The 22,894-nt window shown below is 34.2% G+C and overlaps 1 protein-coding gene across 1 annotated transcript in view; it reads right to left on the reverse strand.

The window, feature by feature from the left end:
• Nucleotides 1–3,395: 3,395 nt before the first annotated feature.
• LOC110098599 (2,4-dichlorophenol 6-monooxygenase) overlaps nucleotides 3,396–22,894 on the reverse strand; it is a 29,113-nt gene continuing 9,614 nt past the window's right edge. Inside the window, exons 3-11 of the mRNA XM_020825471.2 lie at nucleotides 22,656–22,791; nucleotides 22,009–22,502; nucleotides 21,830–21,877; nucleotides 15,189–15,363; nucleotides 11,926–12,038; nucleotides 11,751–11,847; nucleotides 11,383–11,599; nucleotides 10,909–11,071; nucleotides 3,396–4,038 (exon numbers count right to left, since the gene is read on the reverse strand). Of these exons, the coding sequence (XP_020681130.1) occupies nucleotides 3,634–4,038; nucleotides 10,909–11,071; nucleotides 11,383–11,599; nucleotides 11,751–11,847; nucleotides 11,926–12,038; nucleotides 15,189–15,363; nucleotides 21,830–21,877; nucleotides 22,009–22,502; nucleotides 22,656–22,791 (1,848 nt within the window). The 3' untranslated portion in view covers nucleotides 3,396–3,633. The remainder of the gene's footprint in view (nucleotides 4,039–10,908; nucleotides 11,072–11,382; nucleotides 11,600–11,750; nucleotides 11,848–11,925; nucleotides 12,039–15,188; nucleotides 15,364–21,829; nucleotides 21,878–22,008; nucleotides 22,503–22,655; nucleotides 22,792–22,894) is intronic.

Genomic DNA, 22,894 nt, shown 5'->3' on the forward strand with positions numbered 1-22,894 from the left:
CAAATTTTATTTATTGTATGTAAACATGTATCCATTACGCATTGTTTTAAAATTAATGCATATTACTCCACATTATATATGTATGTGCTGAATATTTGCTTCATATTTATTACATATTTATTGTATTTTTGTGGCATTTTTGTTGCATATTTACTTAGTTTTTACTTCTTATTAATTGTATTTTATTGAGTATTTACTACGTATTTATTATATTTTTACTACTTATTTATTGTGTTTTAATGAGTATTTATTACATTTTTGTTGCATATTTACTGTGTTTTTATTACGTATTTACTGTGTATTCAATGCGTATTTATTGCATATTTATTGTGTTTTCAATACTTATTTATTACATATTGCATATTTACTGTTTATTTACTACTTATTTTGTAGGAAGTGCATGAGAATAAGAATGAGACATACCAGGCTTACTGTCATTGTACCCATAATATTAGTTTTACTGTTCACAAGGATCATTACAATTATTGGTCAAATTCTAGAAAAATAAAATGCGAGGACATTGTCTTTTCAAAAGCTAGTTTCATGGAGATGCGTGATCCTAATTTCCAAATGAAATATTATAAATCAAACAACAGAACAGGTTGTCCAGCTATGATTAAGCTTATATTGGATGAAATTGGATACTGGAAGGTGAAATTTTTTATTAAAAAACATAATTAGATTTGTTTAGGCCAGCAGATTGACATCTTCTTAGATCGTATGGGAATGCATGTGATGAGAAAGCTTCAGTTCTTAAATCAATGATAGAAGCCGGGATAAAAATTATAAATGCATTTTCTACCTTGCTAGTGAAGTTGGATGTGTCTAGAATATTGAATTCTTTAAAAGGGATGCATACAACTTTATTAAAAAATAGAGAAGAGCAAAGATTGAATTTGGGGACACTAATACTTTGATTCAGTTATTTAAAGATCATCAAGTTATTGATAATATGTTCGCTTGGGATATCCAAATTGATGAATTTGATATAATGTTAATTTTTTTTTTTTGGTTGATGGGAAGTGTAGAATAGATTATGATTGCTTTAGAGATGTGGTGAATTTTTATACTAGTTATAGGCTTAATAAGTATAATTTAGTCTACGTACCATTTGTCGGGGATTAATAGTCCTTGGCAAAATATTTTATTATATTGGCCTTTTTGTTAAAAGAGGAGATTGAATCATTTACGTAGTTGTTTATAGATTTTGTATGAATAATAGGTATTAATCGAAAAATAATATTTATTGATTAACAGAAAGTAATGACTAGGTCATAGAAGTTGCATTATCTTACACACGTCATAGACTGTGCTAATAGAATATCTATAAAAAGGTTCCATCAAAAGTATGGTGCTTTAATAATAATAATAAATTCAAAGACCTCTTCCATAAGTGTTTGAGCAAATGTGATTCTAAGGTGGAGTTTGAAAAAACATGGGCAGACCTCCACAATCATTGTTGTTGCAATCCTGGATCTCCAGTCTGTGATTTTAATGATGACAAATAATTTTGATTGAATTATTACTTTCTTCCTTGAATATTTTAGATGTTATTTTTGTCTCTGAGCTCAAGATTGCTAAAGACTCAAGACTGGATAAAATAAGAAGTGAAAGAGTTTGTAATTTATATATTTTTTTTCATTTTTCATTTATTGAGTCTGGTCACAAAAGAGTGTATTGAAGTTGGGTGACCATGCACACACACACAAGGAGAGATTTTTTTTTTTTAAATAAAATTTTTTAAAGACAAATCGTACTGTATTATTTTTGTTTGTGATGTACGATCTGCTATCTGAAAATAGGTTTAACGGCTAATTGGAAGATTAGTTTATGTGAACTAATCGTACTGTACGATCTTGATCGTACTGTATGATTTGTTTCGATCTAAAAACCCTAGCCATATTTGAGATGACCAAAAATCTTCTCAATCGATCGTCAAGTACAATCCAATTTGTATCGTACAATTGTAAATGTTAATTAGCACATATTCGATTGATTAATTATAGAGATTAAATTAGGTAAGATTTTAAAAGCGCATACAATACAATTTTGTTTATAAAATATAAATAGATCAATTTTCAAAATTCAAAATATTGTGTAATTTTGAATGGAAGTAGTAGGGGCTTCTAATTATAACTGATCATCCTGTACGATTTGAATTATATTGTACTAACTTTAGAAATATTAAAAAAATTAATTACATTCCCATATAGTTTTACATGGACAAATTAGCCAGCCTTTATGGTAGAGCTTGCTAATTAGATTTTATGCTTATGCCATAAACTTACAAGAAATATACTATGTATCCATGAAAAGAATCTACTAACCTCACACTTTCTATAGTGACACACAAGCCTTTGGACGAAAATCCATTATAATAAAATTTTTCTTATGTTGTCCAAAAGTTCTGACATGATTTGCTCATTCCCAAGTTTACACTAATACCAAATATGATGATGGTGGATAGTATTTTTGTGAGAGTAATGAATAGAAATGACTATGAATCTTTAATTTAATTTTTTTAAAAATGTTCAAAAGTTTTAGGTGGAATAGTGAGGTGTTTAAAGGAATATGCTAGTAGGAATGTCAAGAATAGTCCAATTTGAACTATTTTGGTATGATTTTGAAGATCACCTTAAGGAGTGAATTTTATGCAGGATAAATGGCTGGAAATGATAGTGGAGGATTAACTTAGGATGTGAACTTATGATTTGAAGTTGATGGTAGATTTTGATGGAATTTAAGAGGATGTCGAGGCGTAAGGAACAAGGCCTTCATCCTAGTGTTCCGTCGTTTGGTCAAGAGCTATGTGGAGGTGTTTAGAATGATTTTAAATTTGGTTATTGGTTTAATGATCTTGGAGGATGCTTAAAGAGATTTAAAGAGTTTGAAACATATTTTTAAAAAAGAATAATAAGTAACTTAAAGAAAATATAAACATAAACGCCTAACTCATCAAAGATAAGCAAACTACTTGAAGCCACAAAATAACAACTACATGAAGAATACTTCTCCACAAAAATAGTTCATTTATTAATGCCAAATTATAATGCATTTCAACCCATATTTATAAGCATAACAATACTCTTGGGCAACCACCGTTGGATGGAAAAAAAAGTGGGAGACTTTTTTGCTTCAATTGAGACGATCTTTTTGCTATTTTTTAAAGCAATTTTTTAGTACAAAAATTAAAATTTTTATACTAGAAAGCTGTTTTACAAAGCAGTAAGAAAACCGTCTCAAACAAAGCCTTATACATATCATTTGCATTTCTAGTTTTGATTTAAACTGATTCAATTGATATAATTTATGTAGAATTTAATAAATCTATTTAAATTAAGCTTACAGAATAATTTCTCCTTTTATGCGCCTTCACCGTATACAGACAACCTAAGTAGTTAACAAAACTGGGTCTTTATTAATTCATAACCATGTCATACTTTACAAAACTATTCACTAAATAACGTTAAAATAACTTTATTCTTTAGACCAAATGAAGTAACAAAGAAAATTTAAATACTTTTCCGTCCCAGTCTGCACCAGTTGGGTCGTCGGATCTTTTCCCGGCATAATGGATGAACGCCACTCATCACTTTCTTTCCTTCCCAACCAGTTGGTTCAATAGGCTCTATTTTATGGACTCTTTCCCATAATTAGAGAGAAGACTCTCTCTAATTCACGAGCAGAATCTTCAATATTGTTGGATTCTGCGCTCCATGCAATATGCTCATCAGGTCTGACTAGTAAAACTCCATTGCTTGATAAATGACAAATCTCCCACCATGACCCAGAAGCTTGGCTCTTAACTTCTACAACATCTATATAGTTCCTCCATGGCTCCAATTCTGTGCTGCTACAATTTGGAATCTTTAAAGACGAACCATGAGGCCAGAGGATGCATACCTTAAGTGAGACATTGAAATTTTCGGCTGTCTTGAACGCCATGCATGCAAGATCATAAGACTCCTTGACTGGAGCTATTATGAGAAGAAATTCAATTTTGTCCGCGGGAACCAGATCCAAAGTAGAAAGTAAATCCTGCTTCAAAACTTCAGGCCATTAGATCACAGATAATAATTATAATTTAAAACTCAGCAATTCAGCTTTTCGAGTCTCATCTCCCTTTAATAAAGTTTGACTGATGATCATTATCACGTCTAACTATTCTTAATAATGTCCTCCTCGATCTAAATAGTGTGATCTAAGAATCACTGTCATAAGTAAATTTCAATGAGAAATAAGACCGTTAAAAATTGAGCTTCTTAAAGACTTCTTTGAAGTAGACAATCAAACTGACTATCTTCTTCAAGATTTGTTCGCCAAATTACGCCAAATTATTATCAAATGTCATCATTCTCTCTTTTTTTTGAGATTGCAGGATCAATCTATAAATCTGGCATTCATAGGAATTTTTTTTATATATCTTTATCATAATGCCATCATGTTTTTTCCTTCGGCATCAGAAGTCATTGAATAATTCATGTTAATACTGAAAACAAATTCATTTCAGCATGTTCACATGGCATCACGAATCATAAAGTAGCATGGCTCAAAAGTCATATAGGATCATGTATGAAGCAAGACGAAGAGATTCATACCATCATATTGTTGGATTTTTATATTGATTAATAAAAGCAGAAATAAAACTCAGGATTTAGAAAATTAAATTGAGAATTTTTCAATTTTAATTTTCTTAATAAATAGTTATATTTAAAATACGAAATAAAGAAAAATTACCAAAATGTTGATTGAGATCGTAAATATTCTTCTTCAAAATATTGATTGAGACCATAAGCCTTATTCTTCTAATCACCTCACCAAATATATTTTAATAATTGGGCACAAATCAATCAATTAATTATTGATGAACACTCTTTCTTTGAATGAAATTTGTGTTCTCAACACAATTTCAACCTACAAAAAGAAAAGTCTAAGAAACTAACCCTAGAAGATGACTAGAGCCCAAAACAAAAATAGAGATCCCAAAATTCAGATTCAATTCAAGCTAAAACCTAACCCTAGAAGAAGAAAATTACTTAAAGCAAAAATACAATTCATTCATTTTAAAAAAGTAAAATTCATTAATTCCTAAACTATCTTTAATTTTGAATTTTCCCTCCTAAACCAATGCCTCCATTATTGCATGGGCCCAGCCTTGATCTACCCTATCCAAGCTTCCACCCCCCTCTTTTCCACCTCCTGTATACGTGAACCAATCCATGAGGGACCTGTTCAGCCGGCCCTTGGGCCGGTCTAACATTACCCCCTCCTACAGACTTACCTTGTCCTAAAGGTGAAATGAAGGAAATTGACGCTTCACCCTCTCATATGGTTCCCAAGTGGCGTCGAAGTCGGATAGGCCCCTCCATTTAATCAACACTTTTTTGTTCCTACCTTTTCCTGTTCTCATCACTTTTAGCTCCAATGGTTCCAACACCACTTCCAAGCCCTCAGTCAGTGTCGCCGGTAACTCTTCACTAACTTGATACTCCCCCAGAGCTCTCCTCAACTGTCAAACATGGAATACTAGGTGTATGGTGGCATTCGGGAGTAACTTCAAGCGGTACGCCACTGCCACAATCTTTTCCAGTGTCTTGTACGAGCCAAAGTACCTCAGGGCCAATTTCTTGTTCCTCATGCTGGTCACTGTCCTCTATTTGTAGGGTCACAATTTTAAGAACACCCTATCCGCAATTTCAAACTGGATATCTCTCCTATGTGCATATGTCTGCTTCTTTATGATCAACTATGCCCTCAATAGGTGTCTCTTCAATTCCTCTAACACTTTATCCCTTTCCTACAAGTACTGCTATACTGAAGAGATTAGTGTGTTTTTTTGCCCAAAATGCACCAAATGTTGTGGGTCTCTTCCATACAACACTTTAAAAGGGGTCATCCGATAGGCCGAGTAATATGAAGTGTTGTACCAATACTCTGCCCATGCTAGCCATTTGGCCCACAATCGTGGTGTCTCAGCGGCCAATCTTTTGTATGTTTTTTGTACTTTCGAATGACCTCCAACACGCTCCCATGGAATTCTTGTATAAAATGGGGAATATAAGCTGAAGTTTGTGGAATCACAAATCTTCCTTGGTATAAGACTCTCTTCCCCTCAAGGGAGTAACCTGGGTGGCTCTCTCATCTTTCAGTAAATCTTCCTCAGCTCCTCGTCCTGCATACTCTCTTATTCGATAGCCCACCAGTCTACCATCAGTGGTACAGAAATGACCATCTCCTGGAGCTCCCCCATACATCTTGATAAAGCATCAGCCGCCTTTTCCAATCCAGGTCTGTATTGGATCTCAAAATCATATCCTGACAGTTTGGACAACCACCTCTGATGCTCATCTATCACCATCATTAGCTCTAGCAAGTATTTCAAGCTCCTCTGGTATGTCCTGAAATCTGTTGGCTAAAAAAAAATGACATGAATGCATGAATCCCGCTTTACAGCTGTAGGATTCCATTTCCCTTAAGTCAGATTGTAATTAACCAGATTTCCCCTAAAAGTAGTGTAAGGGTTTAAAGATCTGGAGTCCTTACTTCCCATGAGCGCAAGCACTCATAGTTAATTACCCCTCTTAGCACGTAAGAGAACTCTCGATTAAAGATGAAATAATTTTTTAGGTAATTTAGTCTCAATTGTGGGGAAAATGGAGGTAAACCCGATCAAGATCCCATGATTCCGTCGTCTCGGGTATACCGTAGATTTCAGTCTATCAACACTAACAATCATTGACCGTAGTGCCTAGGGAATCTGATTAGCAACCATGGGTTGCCTCTTCTCAGAGATCCCGAGTAGACTGAAGTGGTTAGATGTGGATTTTAATTTATTGGGTGTTTTGGGGTTTACACTATTAGAATACCTAGAAATTAATTTAGTTTGGGATTTATGACTTCGTTTAGAAATAACTCCAAAGTTTGGATTGGAGAGGGTCTTATGGCTTCTTTAAGAAGTAGCCTATTTAGATTTAGGTTGGGACTTACAACTTTCGTAGAAAGTAGCCCAAGGATTTGATTTGAAACGAAGCTTACTGCTCTATCTGTGAGTTGCCCAAAGGTGGGTCTTACAACCTAACTCTACAGCAAGGTTGCCCGGAGGTTTTAATTATTTGGGTAGGACTTATGGCTTCCCTTAGGAAGTAGCCTGAAAAAAATGAGTCTTACAACTTAATCCTTTAGACTAAGATGCCCATGAAATTTGTGTGTTTTGTAGAAGATCTTACGATAGAAATTTCACATGCTTTCGACATGGGATTAATATTATAATTACTGTATTTCAAAGCATTATTTAAAGATGAAATTCTCTCTTGAGGCTTTTGTCTTGATTTTTCAACAAGAATTGTTCGTTTGATTAGATTTATGTAGGGACTTATGGCTTTCATTAGAAAATGTCCTAGTTAGTGGGACTTATGGCCTCTACCAGAGGTAGCCTTAATATTTTAGTTGGATAGGTCTTAGTGCTTCCTTAGAAGTTGCCTAATGATGGGTCTTACGACCTAGCCCGATAAATTATGTGGCACGAGTTGTGGGTCTTACAACCAAGCCCTATAGACTAGGATGCTCGAGTGAGGGGTGTAGGGTTGTATTATCACATAAATATTTCCCTCAGATGTCGGACTTACGACTTCTATTAGAAGTGTCTGGTAGTGGGTCTTATAACCAAGTTCTTATAAACAAGGTTGCCCATAAATTTTGAATTTGATTGTGTGTTTGTTGAGAGGATGTCAATTGTTTAGGATTTGTTATATAGAGAATTTGAAAGTGTTGTGAGTTGGTTTGAGTTTGTGATTTTGACACTTGCTTGCGAGTAATTTGTTTAACTTTTAGTAGTGTGTTGTTTTTTTTATTTTGTGCTCGTAGATTTTTCCTATTCCAGTAATTGTCACTATATTTTAACACCATCGTTTGTTTGTTTCTATCTGCTTTCAGCACAGCTGCTTTACTCGCTTTTCTAGTATTTTGCTTTACTTGCTTTCGAGTACTTTGCTTTACCAGTAGTAGTTAGATTTATTTTTCCCAACATGTAACTCTATTTATAATTGTGCTGATTTTTATCTGCTTATTTACAGGTACGTGGTACTTGCAGCAGTTCAGGGAGCTCGCAGATAGTTGCAAGAGCTCGTACATGAAGAACCTTGGAGTGCTGGCTGAATGTTGTTTTGTACTTGTTTGAGTTAATAGAGTTGTTTGTTTGGAGAGCAGTTTGTAAATGTGTTTAGAGAGTTTTGTACAAGATTTTAGAGAATTTGAGAGTTGGTTGAGAGTTGTACATGTTAATTAGTGAAAAAATAATATTTCTTTTTCATGCATTTTCTTTCACGCTTAACTAATTAATCAATTAACTAAAAATCAAATTTTCTAGCTAATTGTATTAATTTCAATTCTTAAAACCATCGTACTTTAAAACTCTTTAAATTTAAAGCTATCGTATTTTAAAAATTTCATTTAAAACACTCTCGTACTTTGAAACTTTCGAATTCTAAATGATCTCAAATTTGAAATGCTCGTCTTTTAAATATCTCTTGAATTTTATATAATTAATTATCAATTAATTTCAACTACTTTTGATTAATTAAATTTTTTTTCAATTAATCAATTAATTAATTAAATTCCAAATTTAATTGCTTTATAATTGCTCTAAAAAGGTCCTGTAATTTTTCAGGAAATTTCAGCAACATCCTGACGTCCCCTCCCCATCAAGGGAGAAATCGGGACGGCGTTTGCCATAATTTCTTCCTACCCAGACCTAAGATCAACAACGTAGGGTCTTCGAATTGGAACCATATCGATCGGATCTAAGATACGACGATTCAGGGTCTTAAAATTTTAAAATCATATGCCCAGATCTAAGATCGATGGCGCGGGTATTCAAATTCAAACCATCAAAGCCGAACCTCATGTACGATGGTCCGGGGTCTTCAAATTTTAAAACCATCCACCCAGATCTAAGATCAATGGCTCAGGTCTTCGACACCTGCATGAAAGTCTTCTCTTTTTTATCACTATTGTTTCTTTTTTTTTAGATATATAATATTATATAAATAGTAAATAACATATTATGATATAGATATATCATAATATATATTTATATATAATATTATATATTATAATATACATAAAAAAAGTTTATGTGGGTGGGACGGGGCAGCGGGCAGCGAGCAGGGGGTAGGAAAATTCAAAATTTTTTAAAATAAACGGGTTTTCGGGTTGACCCGGCAACCGGTCGGGTCAACCCGAACCCGACCCGTTTTTGCAAACGGGTCGGTTTTTCGGACACGAACCCGACCCGCTTCGGGTTCGGGTCAACCCAAACCCGAAAATTCTGGGTCGGGTTCGGGTCGGGTTTTCGGGTCGGGTCCAATATTGACAGGTCTATTTTATACCGTGTGGGAAGTTAGAGAAGCGAAAAAGTGCATCGATTGGGGAGATCGCGCAAGGTGGGGCCGGCTCGGAGTCAGGTTCGTTACTTTGCATCTATTCAATTTATTTTTTCTTTTTACTAAGTCAACAATATCCTTAGACGAAGCAACCCATGGTTGCCGACAAGGGTCCTTCAGTCAAGTTGGGTCAACTACCTCCTATAATTAAGTAGACTAGGGACCACGACAGCTCGGTACGACCAAACCATGGGATCTTGATCAGGCCAATCATCATCCCCCATCACTCGCTTTAAGTGTACGATAATAAATTTTAAATCCAAAAAAATTCCCAAAAATCCAATTTTAAATCCGTAAAGTTGTTACTACTATATATTGTGTACTTAATGCTTATCTAATGACTAACCTCAATTGAAAGTGCACTCTTTATTGCAAGGGGTAATTAATCACAAGGACTTGCACTTATGGGAAACCAGAACATAGATCATAAAGTCATGGCAAAATGAGAGGGCAAAATCTCTGGGTAATGTCTTATCTAAAATTCAATCTGTCTTTTGAAAATTTACCCAAGAACCTAAACTTATTAAAACTTCCCTCATCGACAAAAAATGTCACGGAGAGACTGGGGTGCAAATTTTTGGAGCCCACACCCATTTAGTTTCTTAAATATATAGAACATTTATCTTCTTATGAATCATAATATCTATTAATTTATTAATCAGCTTGTTAGAGTACCTACAAGTTTCTATCATAATTATGGTTTCATGGACTAACTTCTTTGCCATATCTATCAATGATATGGGAAACCTTTGCTTATTTAGCATTACACCCGGGTGCCAATGTAGCAGCCCTTGCACATTTTGCACTATATTCAAACCATATAGTGCATCACTTCTAAGCATTTACACAATGTATTCAAGGATTCATGTCATGATTGTTTGAAAAGTTTTATGCTGGCTATCAACTATCTAACTCAACCCTCCACTTTTCTCAACTTGAGTTTGGAACCTGACAACGATAGTGTTGCATTCCAAATTTTGAGGCAATCAACATTAATGTAATGAAGCAAAGGAATCACAATAATGAAGGGATTCCTCAAAAGGCCTGTATAGCTAGGTTATTTTCTTGTCCGCTATGTTAGCTTAGTAAGCCTAAACAACAAAAACATACGCATGGGGTTGGTCATGCACAATGTCTCTAACCAGCCTGTTTAATTAGAGCCAAGCTACAAACTCCACATGTCAAATCTCATTCATACCGACATAATCTTCTAAGTTGTTCTATAAGCCAGTTCATTGATTGAAACTATCATTTTATATGTCTAACCTTATTAGATTTCTATTACATTTATTTAAAATCTATGAATACGCATTACTTAATTTGAGATTTGATGTGTCCTATAAGAAAAACTGATTTTCATTATTTTTTAACATACTTTTAAATTTTTTAGAAACATTTTAATCTAACTGCCATTATTCAAAAAATATATGTATAAAAATGTTGATTTAAAAGAAGGAAAACAGCTAACCTCACTTGATGAAGCTTTTAATGCCTTAATTTGCATGTGCGGCAACCTTGCTCCTGGTTTCGATGAAGGAACATAGCTCCTTGACCCCCGCTTAAAATAATTAACACAACCTCTTTCCCAAGTTTTATCATTATTCTGAGAAACTAAAGCTCCTTCAATGTATCTGTAGAACAAATAGAGCATTTTGCAAACTCCTCTCTTAAAGAATAAGAAGATGCTACTGAAATTTGTAACATGCTTTGTATTATCAATGCACGTGATGGTAATAAAAAGAAAAAAGTAAAAATTACTACCAATACTTGGTTGAGTGGTATTGATTTTGACCTCCAAAATGGAGGTGAGAGTTTCAAATCATTTGAAGAAAAGAAAAAACCAACAAACTTTAGCACGACTGTCTCTTTCATGTAAACATCCCCAATATGTGAATAAGAGAAGTATGCAGATTCTACAGCATCTAACTGGTGTCTTACTAACCTGAAACCAAGATCCTCAGCAGGAAACTGGAGTTGAAGGCTTTTTCCCTCATCAAATATCTTCTTAAGTCTTGCAAGCCTCACAGAGCCAATGGGATTCTTTTCATTCAGAATGAATGGAGAAAGTTGTGCCCTACCCAAAGAAAAGATTCGCTCCAATGCAACTTTCTGAAAGCTATCAGGGAAAATGGAGCCAAAGCTATTCATCACTCTTTGTACTGCAACATTTTGTTAAAACTGCAATGTTACAACTTACAAGTTTAATAAAGAGGAGCATAAATATGCACAAATTTCTTTTACTTTGACCGGATGAATACGTGGGGAAAATAAAATAAAATATCTTAATTAAATTGGAAAAATATTTAATACCTAAGTTTGCAATAGTTGGGTCGACACCTAGTGCAGCTGGAATGGACATTGCAGATTTAAAGTTCTCAACGCTTAGTGTTGTATTAAAAATGGCAATCTGTAAACAATTAAGATGATAACTATCAAGTTTCTTCCGTATTTACTCGATGTCATAAAGAAATAGCAGGAATGTTACTGGTCGGCGCTCAATCTCATATGACTTGATGATGGAGGTTGAAGCCACATTATCCAGTAGCAGGCTTATTTTCCAAGCTAAGTTATGTGCATCCTGAATGCCAGTGTTCATTCCTGCAAGAACATAGTGATATTGACTTTAAAAAGAATAAAAACAATTCAGCCATCATAATTGTGTTTGATATCTATACAAGCACAATGTTGTAGAAAGCATTAGGTGCTCTAAGGCAATATGCATGTCCCATGCCCAAGGTGGTCGGCGCCATCCTGGATGCATGAACAGCTAAAATAAAAAGCTAAAAATATATAATTATATCACTTATAGCTAATTTTACGTAAGATTAATACTTTTTAAGAATATGCACTGAGAATTATCACATTAAAGGTTTTGGGGGAAATTATGAATTTCCATTATATTCCAATATTGAAATTATTGGTCAAAAATTTATGTTAAATAACTATAGTAAACTAAATAAGTTTGTAACCTGAATGGCCTAAGAATAAATTAGGTCTTCTTCATCTTTATCATCATGCATGCTCTCTTTTCTATTAATGAGTTTATTGCCCCTCATCTCTTCGTCTTTCTTCTCACACACATCTTGTTCCTCAAAATTCTCCTATGTAATTGAAGCCCTTGCATATACATATAGTTTGTATAACTTGTTTCTGAGTACACATCTCTGGTTTTAGTACTCGTGATGCTAATTTTGCATCACCACACTCGTGATGCTAATTTCTAAGTACACATATCTCTTTCTAGTAGGGACATGGCACATACCCTCTGATCAAGTGATTTTGCTGTAAAATGACACCATTATGTTACGACCACGGCCTAAGCATGTATGTTCCCTAAGGGTGTCAAACCCTTGAGTAATGAATCATAGGGTATACTCAGTAGGCATAAAGCCCTCGGTCAGCTAAAGTGGATTCAGATATATTCCCTTAAGACAAACACCACCCTAGGTCTACAAGGTATTCTTAGACGAAGCAACTCATGGTTACCGATAAGGTGCCTCTTATCAGGTAGGGTCAATTACCTCCTCTGACTAAGTAGACTATGGACCATGACAGTCTGGGATAAAAGAACCATGAGATCTTGATCGGGCTCATCTTCATTCTCCCATCACCAATTTTAAGTATATGGTGATAAATTTTAAGTCATAAACTCTAAATTTCAAAATCAAAGTCAAATTCTAAAGTTGTTGCTATTATATGGGTACTCAGTGCTTATCTTATGACTAGCTTAATCGAAAATTCTCTCTCGCTATCGATAGGGATAATTAACTGTTGGAGCTTGCGCCTATAGGAAACCAGAACTCAGATTATAAAGTCCTCATAAAATGAGGGTGAAATCTTTGAGTAGTGCCTTATCTAAAACCCAATCTGACTTTTGAAAATTCACCGGGAACCTAAGCTCATTAAAACTCTCCGCCATCACATTAAAAAAAAGAACTGGCGCGGAGAGCCCGGGGCGCTAATTTTGAAGCCCACAAGTTTTTGGTGACTCCGCTGGAGATCAGTTTCTATTTCTATCTTTGGCTAGTTATACATAAACTGTAATAGCAACAAAGTTATTAAAATTAGGGTTTTGAAATAATGCAATTAGATAAAATTTATTAAATATATTATTTCATTTTGTTTAGTCTCAGCACTTTGAAAGTGTCGAGTAATATATTAACTCTCGATTACTAACACTTACCTATCATTTTTACATAATGAAACTACATAATACTCCTTTTACCATTCAGCCGGGACGTGGCGCTAGCTTTCAGCTAGTCAATGTCGTCATTAATACTAGAGACTTTGAAGCCAACATCCGATTTGGTAGCTTAGAGTTTTCTGCAACTACTGCCTATGAGTACATTGTAAGCCTCAATCTTTAGGTTCAATCGTCTAGGTGTTCAGAGTGCTGTCAACAATATTCACACGTTGCCAACATGTGAACTTTCAAAAGTTTTAGAAGAAAACTCAAGTGGACTACTTTGCCTACAAGGCAATGCTATTAAGTATTAATCTTTAGGTTAGATCATTCACAAGTTAAAATACTGAACTTGACAGAGCCTATATCCTCAGCATGCGTAACAAAAGAATGACAAAAACTATTGTCCTAAGCTAATCAAACAAGTTCACACTATTGTGGACTAAGAATTAAATATATGAACTCATCTCACTAAACTATTTTATCCAACATTCGCAAAAAGCTTTTAAGGCCATTTTAAATCAAATTATGTTCAAGGAAAACTTCATGAGTCACCTTACCTAAAGGAAGGGTCACGAGTAGTAGAGTACTAATTCTAAAGTCAGATCCTCCATATCCTAATAATGTCTTATTCAACAAAGATACATAGGAGAGTGTCTCCACCATTTACTTCACTCTATTGTTTCTACTCCAAGCCTATTTCTAACGGGCTTCTTATTTCAATTTTTTTTTTAGATACGTGAAAATTAAATTTCTTTAATTGGACGCCACAACAGAGATGAGGATGCTCAGGTCATTATGGAGGTCAACCTTAGAGTCTAAAGGTTTTCGCTTGAGTAGATCTAAAACGGAATATATGGAGTGTAATTTTAGTAGTAATAGACCTAGTGAGGGGATTGTGACTTTGGGCGATCAAGTCATTAATAAGAGTACACGTGGACGCCACAACACAAGTTTAAGATTGCTGGTGGCCAAATATCTCAAGAGAATAGTGAAACTGCAAAGATAAGCCCTATGTCTATGCTTCCGTGTATACTTTTTTATGTTTTAACATCCAAAAATCTTTCTTTATCCTCCAATAAGCAGATAGTGGATTAAAACTAAGAGACATTTATTCCATGTAACACATCCTCTTCACTGAATTCTATAGCACATTTTTCAATTAATTATTTTTCTTTCCTATCCGAATTAATATTAGTTTCATGCACTTGGAACGCATACATACTTAACTGGTAATAAAAAAAGAGTCCATTACAGTATTACACTCCAAACGACTATACTAACAAAGCAGGTAGTAGTAAATGAAAAGTAACAAGACAGCGAAATGTCAATGGAATAAAAAAGGCTACCAAGCTGTTTAAGATCAAGAATGACCAATGCCCATATTATTTGATACACCTACTTGGTTTTGAACCCAGGTAGGGTAATGCTATTAATAAGGCAATTCGCCATATACGGGTCAAGCTAAGTAAAATTTACTAAGGAAAATGATTAGTAATACCTAGCTAAAACCAAGTAGGTGTATCAAAAAGAAATAATAATAATAAAACAACTGTATAACTAACCAAAACCACCAGCTGGTGGGAAACGATGAGCAGCATCGCCAACAAGTATTACTCTGTCATTGCATGAAACATATTTCTCAGCAACTTCAGCATGCATCGCCCATGGTTTTATGTCTTTAACCTCAACATCGTCAAGCTTCCATCCAACCAGTTTAAAAATGATTTCTTCACAGACCTACAGAAGCACATCAATGAAATACTCTCAAAACTCAGGAAAGACTGAACAAAATTTTCCCATTAACTAAGCATGCCTCATGAAAAAAACCAAAGTCAGAGAGACCCCAAAAAAAAAAAAAAGATAATTAAGCTTGTATGCGATGCAAATTTTTCTCAATTGCTTAACTCCAAAAATTAAGACATTGATTATTTTAGGTGAATTACACAGATCCAGAGATATATGTGGTTCGTCCACTTTTTAAAAACAGTCCATTTTGATCCCCCACTTATCAAAAGGCAGGTCATTCAATCAACAAAGTTATTAATTGAAAGAAAAATGTTAGAAACATCCTTCCCATATGTCCTATCTCCTTTCTCTCCCAAGCTGTTATTAAGAGCACCCAAAATCACCGGTGTGGTCACTATGGAAGCATGAATCTATGAAAGCTTGCTCAAACTGATGAGCTAGTCACAATGAGCTTGTTCCATTGAGCCAATAAGGAAGGTGAAGAGCCAGTTATCCAAATACGAGGATATATGCATCCTGCTGCCATCTACTTTGTTTATTTCTATCGTGGTCTAATGTACATCATTACCATCCGTACAAGCTATGTTGCACCGATACACCTATTTATGAAGGCGTGCTGTATCCGATACACCGATACACGGATACGCCTCTGATACTCCACCGATACATGTCAGATACATCAAAACCGTATCCAATTAAAATACTATTTAATTTCAAAAGGACACGCGTATCCGATACGTGTGTCCGTTGAAAAATAATAAGAAATTCAAAAAAAAGACGTGGCGTATTTACTTCCGCGGTTGCGAGCAAGATTCTCTCATTTCCGAGATGGATTTGAGTCTCTTGATGATATGAAAATATTAAAAATTATTAATCTTTCACTTGATGAGCCTGAATTAGAAGCTATGATATTTATTGAAGATGATATGGAAGTTCAAAGACAAACCAATGAAGAAGATAATTATATCATTCCTTCTATTGAATAGTTGAAACTTCATGTGCTAGATAATTTATGTTTATGCCTTTGTTGTTGTACTAGACATTTAATACTTATATTTTGATATTATAAGCTACAATGCTACAAATGATGTTGATGCCATTTTTTTTGTAATTTCAACTATTATGTTTTGATTGCTTTCTTAATTTTTATGTATGATTTATAAATTATAATGCCGTGTCCGCGCCATACCCATATCCTGTATTTTTAAGAATTGACGTGTTCCGTATCCGTATCGTATCGTATCTGTGTCGCCGTATCCGTATCGGTGCAACATAGATTATATGGTTATGAGGATACATCAAAACCTATATAAATAATATATTCATTTACAAAAGGCATGTAGCCCAATATGTAGCTAGAAAAATATAAATATAGACAAACAATTAACATGTGGATTGTCAATAGGCAAGTGTTCACATGGCAAGTACTCATATAACGAGTACTCACACAGTGAACACTCACATTGAGAGTACTTCTCGCCGTGTAACAAGTGATTCTTATGTCCCTGGCAAGTTCTTCATCGCAAGCTACTCCATTTCTATAATCCACCGGTGGGTCCCCTTGTCCATGTCACTGAAGATAGCCAACACCAACAGCAAAATATTTCCACAATTAAAAAGATGGATATATTGGTCAAAAAAAAAATAAAGCTTTCAAATTTTAGTCACGAAATGTGCTATGTAAGCTAAAAAGCCATTAACAAGAAGGCTATAAAGATCAGAATACAATTTCAGATACATAATTAAAATCTCAAAAGGCATTAGAGACTAGAGTAGAGAATTTTAAAAAATGTGGTTCAACGCAAAGCTCTTATGGAATGTCGTGCTCTGTTGCTAATGTATTAGCCACATCAAATACTCTTAGCATTTCATGTATAGCTCTTCTGCTTTCCACTTTCTTTCAATTTGTTCTACTACATGATTCTGTCTCTTTATCTTACCGGCACTTTATGCATTCATGGCATTGGTTTAATCTACTGATCAAAATAAAGTATTTTCTGAGTTTTCAGAGCAAAGTTTCTTTCGCAGTGATCTGTAAATGAGGTTGTTTTCAACTTTCAGGCCTGTTGTAGGTTATCACCTAATAGCAAGTGATGGGCATTATCAAACCAGCATCAAATCAAATGCAAGTGGCTATCATGGCTATCACCATTCTATGCTGCATTTATGAACATTGTTAACATTCTGAATATTCCCCTGGTGGACTACAGAAACAAAGAATTTGTTCACGAGATCCTTAGGTGTCTGCCCAAAAAATGGAGTCCAAAGGTAAACGTCCTATGAAGTACAAACACCTGCATAAGACATGGGTACGACACAAAATGAACATAATAACATAACATTAATGTAAGAAAAAGGATTGATCGCTCTGGAAAAATCATTAAATAAGATGGTAACCCCGCTCTCACGAACTTAGGATTCCCTTTAATTTTCCCGGAGGTAGATTGAGTTTTATGTTTAACCAGATATCCCCCCTAGAGTAGTGTCAGGGTTTATTTAGATCTGAGTTCTACTTCCTGTGGGCGCAAACCCTCATTTAGAAGTGAAGGATATGAATCAAAGAAAAGAAAATGAGTTATCAGTAGTTTTTTAGAGAAGTCTTTTAATATGCAGCAATGAGAGGAATTAGATAATGAAATTGTAAGGATGTTTTTTTTCAGCGAGACTTCCTTTCAACCTTACAAGAAATCATTTTTATAAAAATGCATTCATTTTTGCATATAATAATAACCTTGCAGGTTAGGTTCCACCTAGCTACAATGCAATAAGATCAAAATTATTGGAAAGGGAAAGAGCATATATTGAGACATTGTTTGAACCAACGAAAGGAGTGTGGAAAGAAAAAGGTGTTCGTTTGATGTGTGATGGTTGGATTGATCCTCAAAGAAGACCACTCTTAATTTCATGGTCGTTACAGAGAATTACCCAATGTTTATTAAAGCTGTGAATTGTAAAGGAGAATATAAAGATAAATATTTCATTTCCAATTTGATAAAAGAGGTGATAATCATGATTGGGCCTTCAAATGTTGTGCAAATTATTACAAATAATGCACCGGTGTATAGAGCTGTAGGATTGTTGGTGGAACAAACTTATCCTCATATATTCTGGACTTCATGTGTTGTGCACACTTTAAATCTTACTCTAAAAAATATTTGTGCAGCAAAAAATACAGAGGCTAATAAAATCATCTATGTTGAATGTCATTAGATAATAGTGGTTGCAGATGATGGTATTCTGATCAGAATTTCATTATGAACCACACTTTAAGACATTTAATATTTAATGATTTCTCACATTTGAGAATGTTAGCTGTTGCTGAAACTCGTTTTGCTTCTGTTATAATAATGTTGAGAAGATTCAAAGAAATAAAAAATGTTCTTCAGTCTATGATGATTAGTGAGAAGTGATCTTGCTATCGAGAAGATGACATTGGGAAGGCAAGGTATATGAAAGAAAAGGTATTGGATGATTTGTGGTGGGATGATCTACATTACATTTTGACTTTCACTTATCCAATTTATGATATGTTGAGGGAAGCTAACACAGATAAATCATGCCTATACTTGATTTATGAGATGTGGGACTCTATGTTAGCAAAAATGAAAGAAATATATATATAAACATGAAAGAAAGTCACATGATTAATACTCAAATTTTTGGAGCGTTGTCTATGCCATTCTTGAGGATAGGTGGAGCAAAAGCAACACACCTTTGCATTATTTTGCTCATTCATTAAATCAAGATACATTTGTATTCATCTTTTAAATTAATTTTAAATTTTTTGGTAAATGAATAAATAATTTTATAAGCTTTGTATTATTTGAAGGTATTCAAGTAAAGAATGGCTTCAAGAAGACCCTTAATGTGTCTCACCACAAAAAGATTTAGAAATTTAAATATTAGAAAGATATGCTTGAAACGATATTTCCCAAATGAAGAAGAGAGAAGAAAGATTAATATAAAACTTGCAAAATTCTTTGGATATTTAGAGAACTTTGGTGATTAAAAATCTTTGGTTGATAGATGGAAAATGGATACAAAAATGTGGTGGTTGATTCATGGAGCTTCAGCACCGCACCGCTTCTTCAAACAATAGCAATAAAACTTCTTGGTCAAGTATCATCCTCTTCTTGTTGTAAGAGAAATTGAAGCACGTACTTATTTATTCAATCGATGAAGAGGAATAAAATAACTCCACAACGAGCTGAAGATTTAGCTTTTGTGCATACAAATCTTCGTCTTCTATCAAGGAAGACCCCACTTTATATGACAGGTAATAAAAAGATGTGGGATGTTGCTGGAGATGGGTTCGAGTGTCTTGATGATATGGGATTATTGGAGGTTGTAAATCTTTCTCTAGATGAACCAGAGTTAGAAGCAATGATATTCAATGATGATGATGATATTAAAGGCTAAAGAACAACCTCTGAATCTAATTCTATCATTCCCTCTATTGAGTAGTTGAACCTTCATATTGTACTAAATGATTTTTAGCTTATATTTTTTGTGGTTGTACTAGACATTTGTATTAAACATTTTTATGTTATAAGCTAAATAAGTTATCATGACATTGATTTATTATCGCTTTCCATTTCTAATATGATGTCACCTTAATTTCTATATATTATATTTAAAAAATTATTATATTAAACTCTTATTATTTTGTGCATTCAGGAAACTAAATGGGTTGGAGATAAGGCAAAGGAAATTGATAGTTTAGGATTTAAACTTTGGTATTCGGGAAGGAGTCGTACTAGAAATGGTGTAGGTGTTATTATAGATAAGAGTTTAAAGGATAATGTTATAAAAATTAATAGGATTGGAGATAGAATTATAGCTTTAAAGATTGTTGTTGATGATAAGATTGTTAATATTATAAGTACATATGCTCCTCAAGTAGAGGTTTGGATATGAGTTCTAAATTAAATTTTTGGAATGACTTAGCTAAAACGTTAAACAAAGAGTCCTAAGGACTCAATCTCATATCCATCGACCTATTTGTTGAGCCAAAATTAATAAATATCCCCAACCTTAGGCACAAGAGCCTAATTATGACCTCCTAGATTTACTTGAGCAAATGAATATTTATCCTTGAGTACATAAAAGTTCAACGATCTATCTTTGATTTGCAGGCCCAAAACTATAAATGATTTACTTAACTCTCAATTGTATTTGCTTAGCTCAATTAAATAAATACATTGATTTATATGGATTCAAAAGTAATAGAAAATCCTATTTCTTTCTTAGCCTAAATATATAGGAGAAATCCCATTAGTCTTAACCTCAAAGTTTTAGGTTAGATTATTTTTTTTTTCTTAGCCTAAAAGCTATAGGAAATCATATCCTCTTCTTTGGCGTCAAAGCCAGAGAATACCTAATTGACTTACGTAAGTATGTGACAATACTTTCTAGCCAAAACTTTTTAAGTATGTCTTTACCTTTCTCAATATAGACAGTATCTAATACATCTACTCTCCTAGCGAGGTCATCAGAAGGCCGATATTTTATGTGACCAAACCATCCAGGGCGACACTCTCTAATCTTACCTACCACTGAAGCTACTCCAACCTTTCCAATGTATATACTCCCTTCGGATTCTATCTTTAAGTGTAAACCTCCTCATCCACTTGCACATCCTGATCTCCATAACACTTAATTTAATGCTTCTTTTTTAATAGCCAACATTATATGCCATAAACCATTACAGGTCTCACCAGCATATTATAAAATTTACCCTTAAGTTTGAGGGGTGTTTTTCTATCACACAATAAGCCTGATGCATTCCTCAACTTCAACCATCCAACTTAAATTTTACTAATAATATCCCCATCTATTTCACCATTGCTTTGAATAATAAATTCTAAATATCCAAAGCGTGCACTCTTTTTAATGACTTGATCACCCAATGTTATAACCCCACTGCAAGATCTATTACTAATAAAATAACACTCTATGTATTTGATTTTAGATCTACTCAAATGAAAACTTTTAGATTCTAAAGTTGAACTCCATAATTCAAGTTTTCCTTCAACTCCCTCTCTAGTCATATCAACAAGAAGAATATCATCAGCATAAAACATACACCAAGGTACATCCTCTTGCAAATGTCTAGTAAGAACATTCCAGACTAAAGCAAAAAGATATGAGCTTAAATCTAATCCTTGATGTAATCCAATTGAAAAAATAAAATAATTGATCAAACCACCTTGTGTTTAAACACAACAAATTATATATATATACGCTTAATGACTTCAATATAAGCATTATTAACTCCTTTCTTTTCTAGAACTCTCCTAAGCGCTTCTCTTGGAATTTTACCTACAACAACTATAAGGAAAAAATTAATTATAAAATGATACAGCTAGGATGTCAATAGTTTATTGAATATAGCCTATTAAGCTATTATGCAATAATAAGACAAAAGAAGACAAATAAATGAAAGATAAAAACAAACCTTGAAACTGAAATCCTCAAAGTTCTGTTGAGGAGGATAATATGGAATCTGGCAAAAAACATTGATATAAATCAGCCACTCATAAAATCAACAGTCATATCACATTCATTATACTAAATTAAATCGCAGTAAACTAAACTGAACTGAATTGCATCTGCTACCTTCATCAGCTAGACTACCTGCAGCACAAACTCCCCTTCATCAAGATCGTGTGCAACTAGAACACCAATAGCCTCAGGATTGAAAATGAAAAAGAGCATTCCAGGTGTCTTATGCAACAGGTATTGTCCAAGATCTTTGCTCAAGAAATGGACGCTTACAAGCTTTTGCAAGTCCCGTTCACCTTGCATTGTTATACCAACTAGTTTCCTAACGGTACTCCTTGCACCATCTGACCCAATGGCAAAACTGCAACGGAAATTCATCTCTTCTACTTTTCCGTCCTTGAGCAAAGAAATACCTACTTTGACACCTTCCAATGTAGGTTTGATGGACGTACATTCAGCACCCATGAGAATCCTTTTCTCCTGAAGCATACAATGATTTAACTTTTGAAGTTCATCAAGCGAACATAACTTGAAGCCCAACCTTTCTAACTTCTTCAGTAGCAGTCTAATCAATTTGTACTGCGAGTAGTGGGCAACAGAAACAGGGCTTTCTTTCTTATCAAAGTCTGAGGAGAATGTTAAGAAATTAAGAAACAAGACCTAAGAATATTATGAAATCCAGATGAATTATGTGTAAATGAAATCCAGATGAATTATGTGTAAAATGAACCGAAATATTAGAATTGCAGCTGCTAAAAATTCTTGAGTTGCAAACTTACCTTGAGTTTGCATGTGGTCTACTGACCCAAGAATGGTACCAGAAACAGAAGTGCAATAGAAGAACTTCCTCCATAAATCTACTGGTGGCTGCAACTTCTGGATGTCCTCTGCAAGCCCATCCATTTTGCGAAAAAGCTGTCCAAAAGGCTTTATCAGAACACACAAAGAGCAAAATACAAAGAAATTTTGATGAGGACATCAGTAAGAGATTTCCACAAGTGTATCATCGTCAGAGTCG

This window comes from Dendrobium catenatum, unplaced genomic scaffold (genome assembly GCF_001605985.2).
Source record: "Dendrobium catenatum unplaced genomic scaffold, ASM160598v2 fragScaff_scaffold_124, whole genome shotgun sequence".
In the NCBI taxonomy this organism is placed as follows: Eukaryota; Viridiplantae; Streptophyta; class Magnoliopsida; order Asparagales; family Orchidaceae; genus Dendrobium; species Dendrobium catenatum.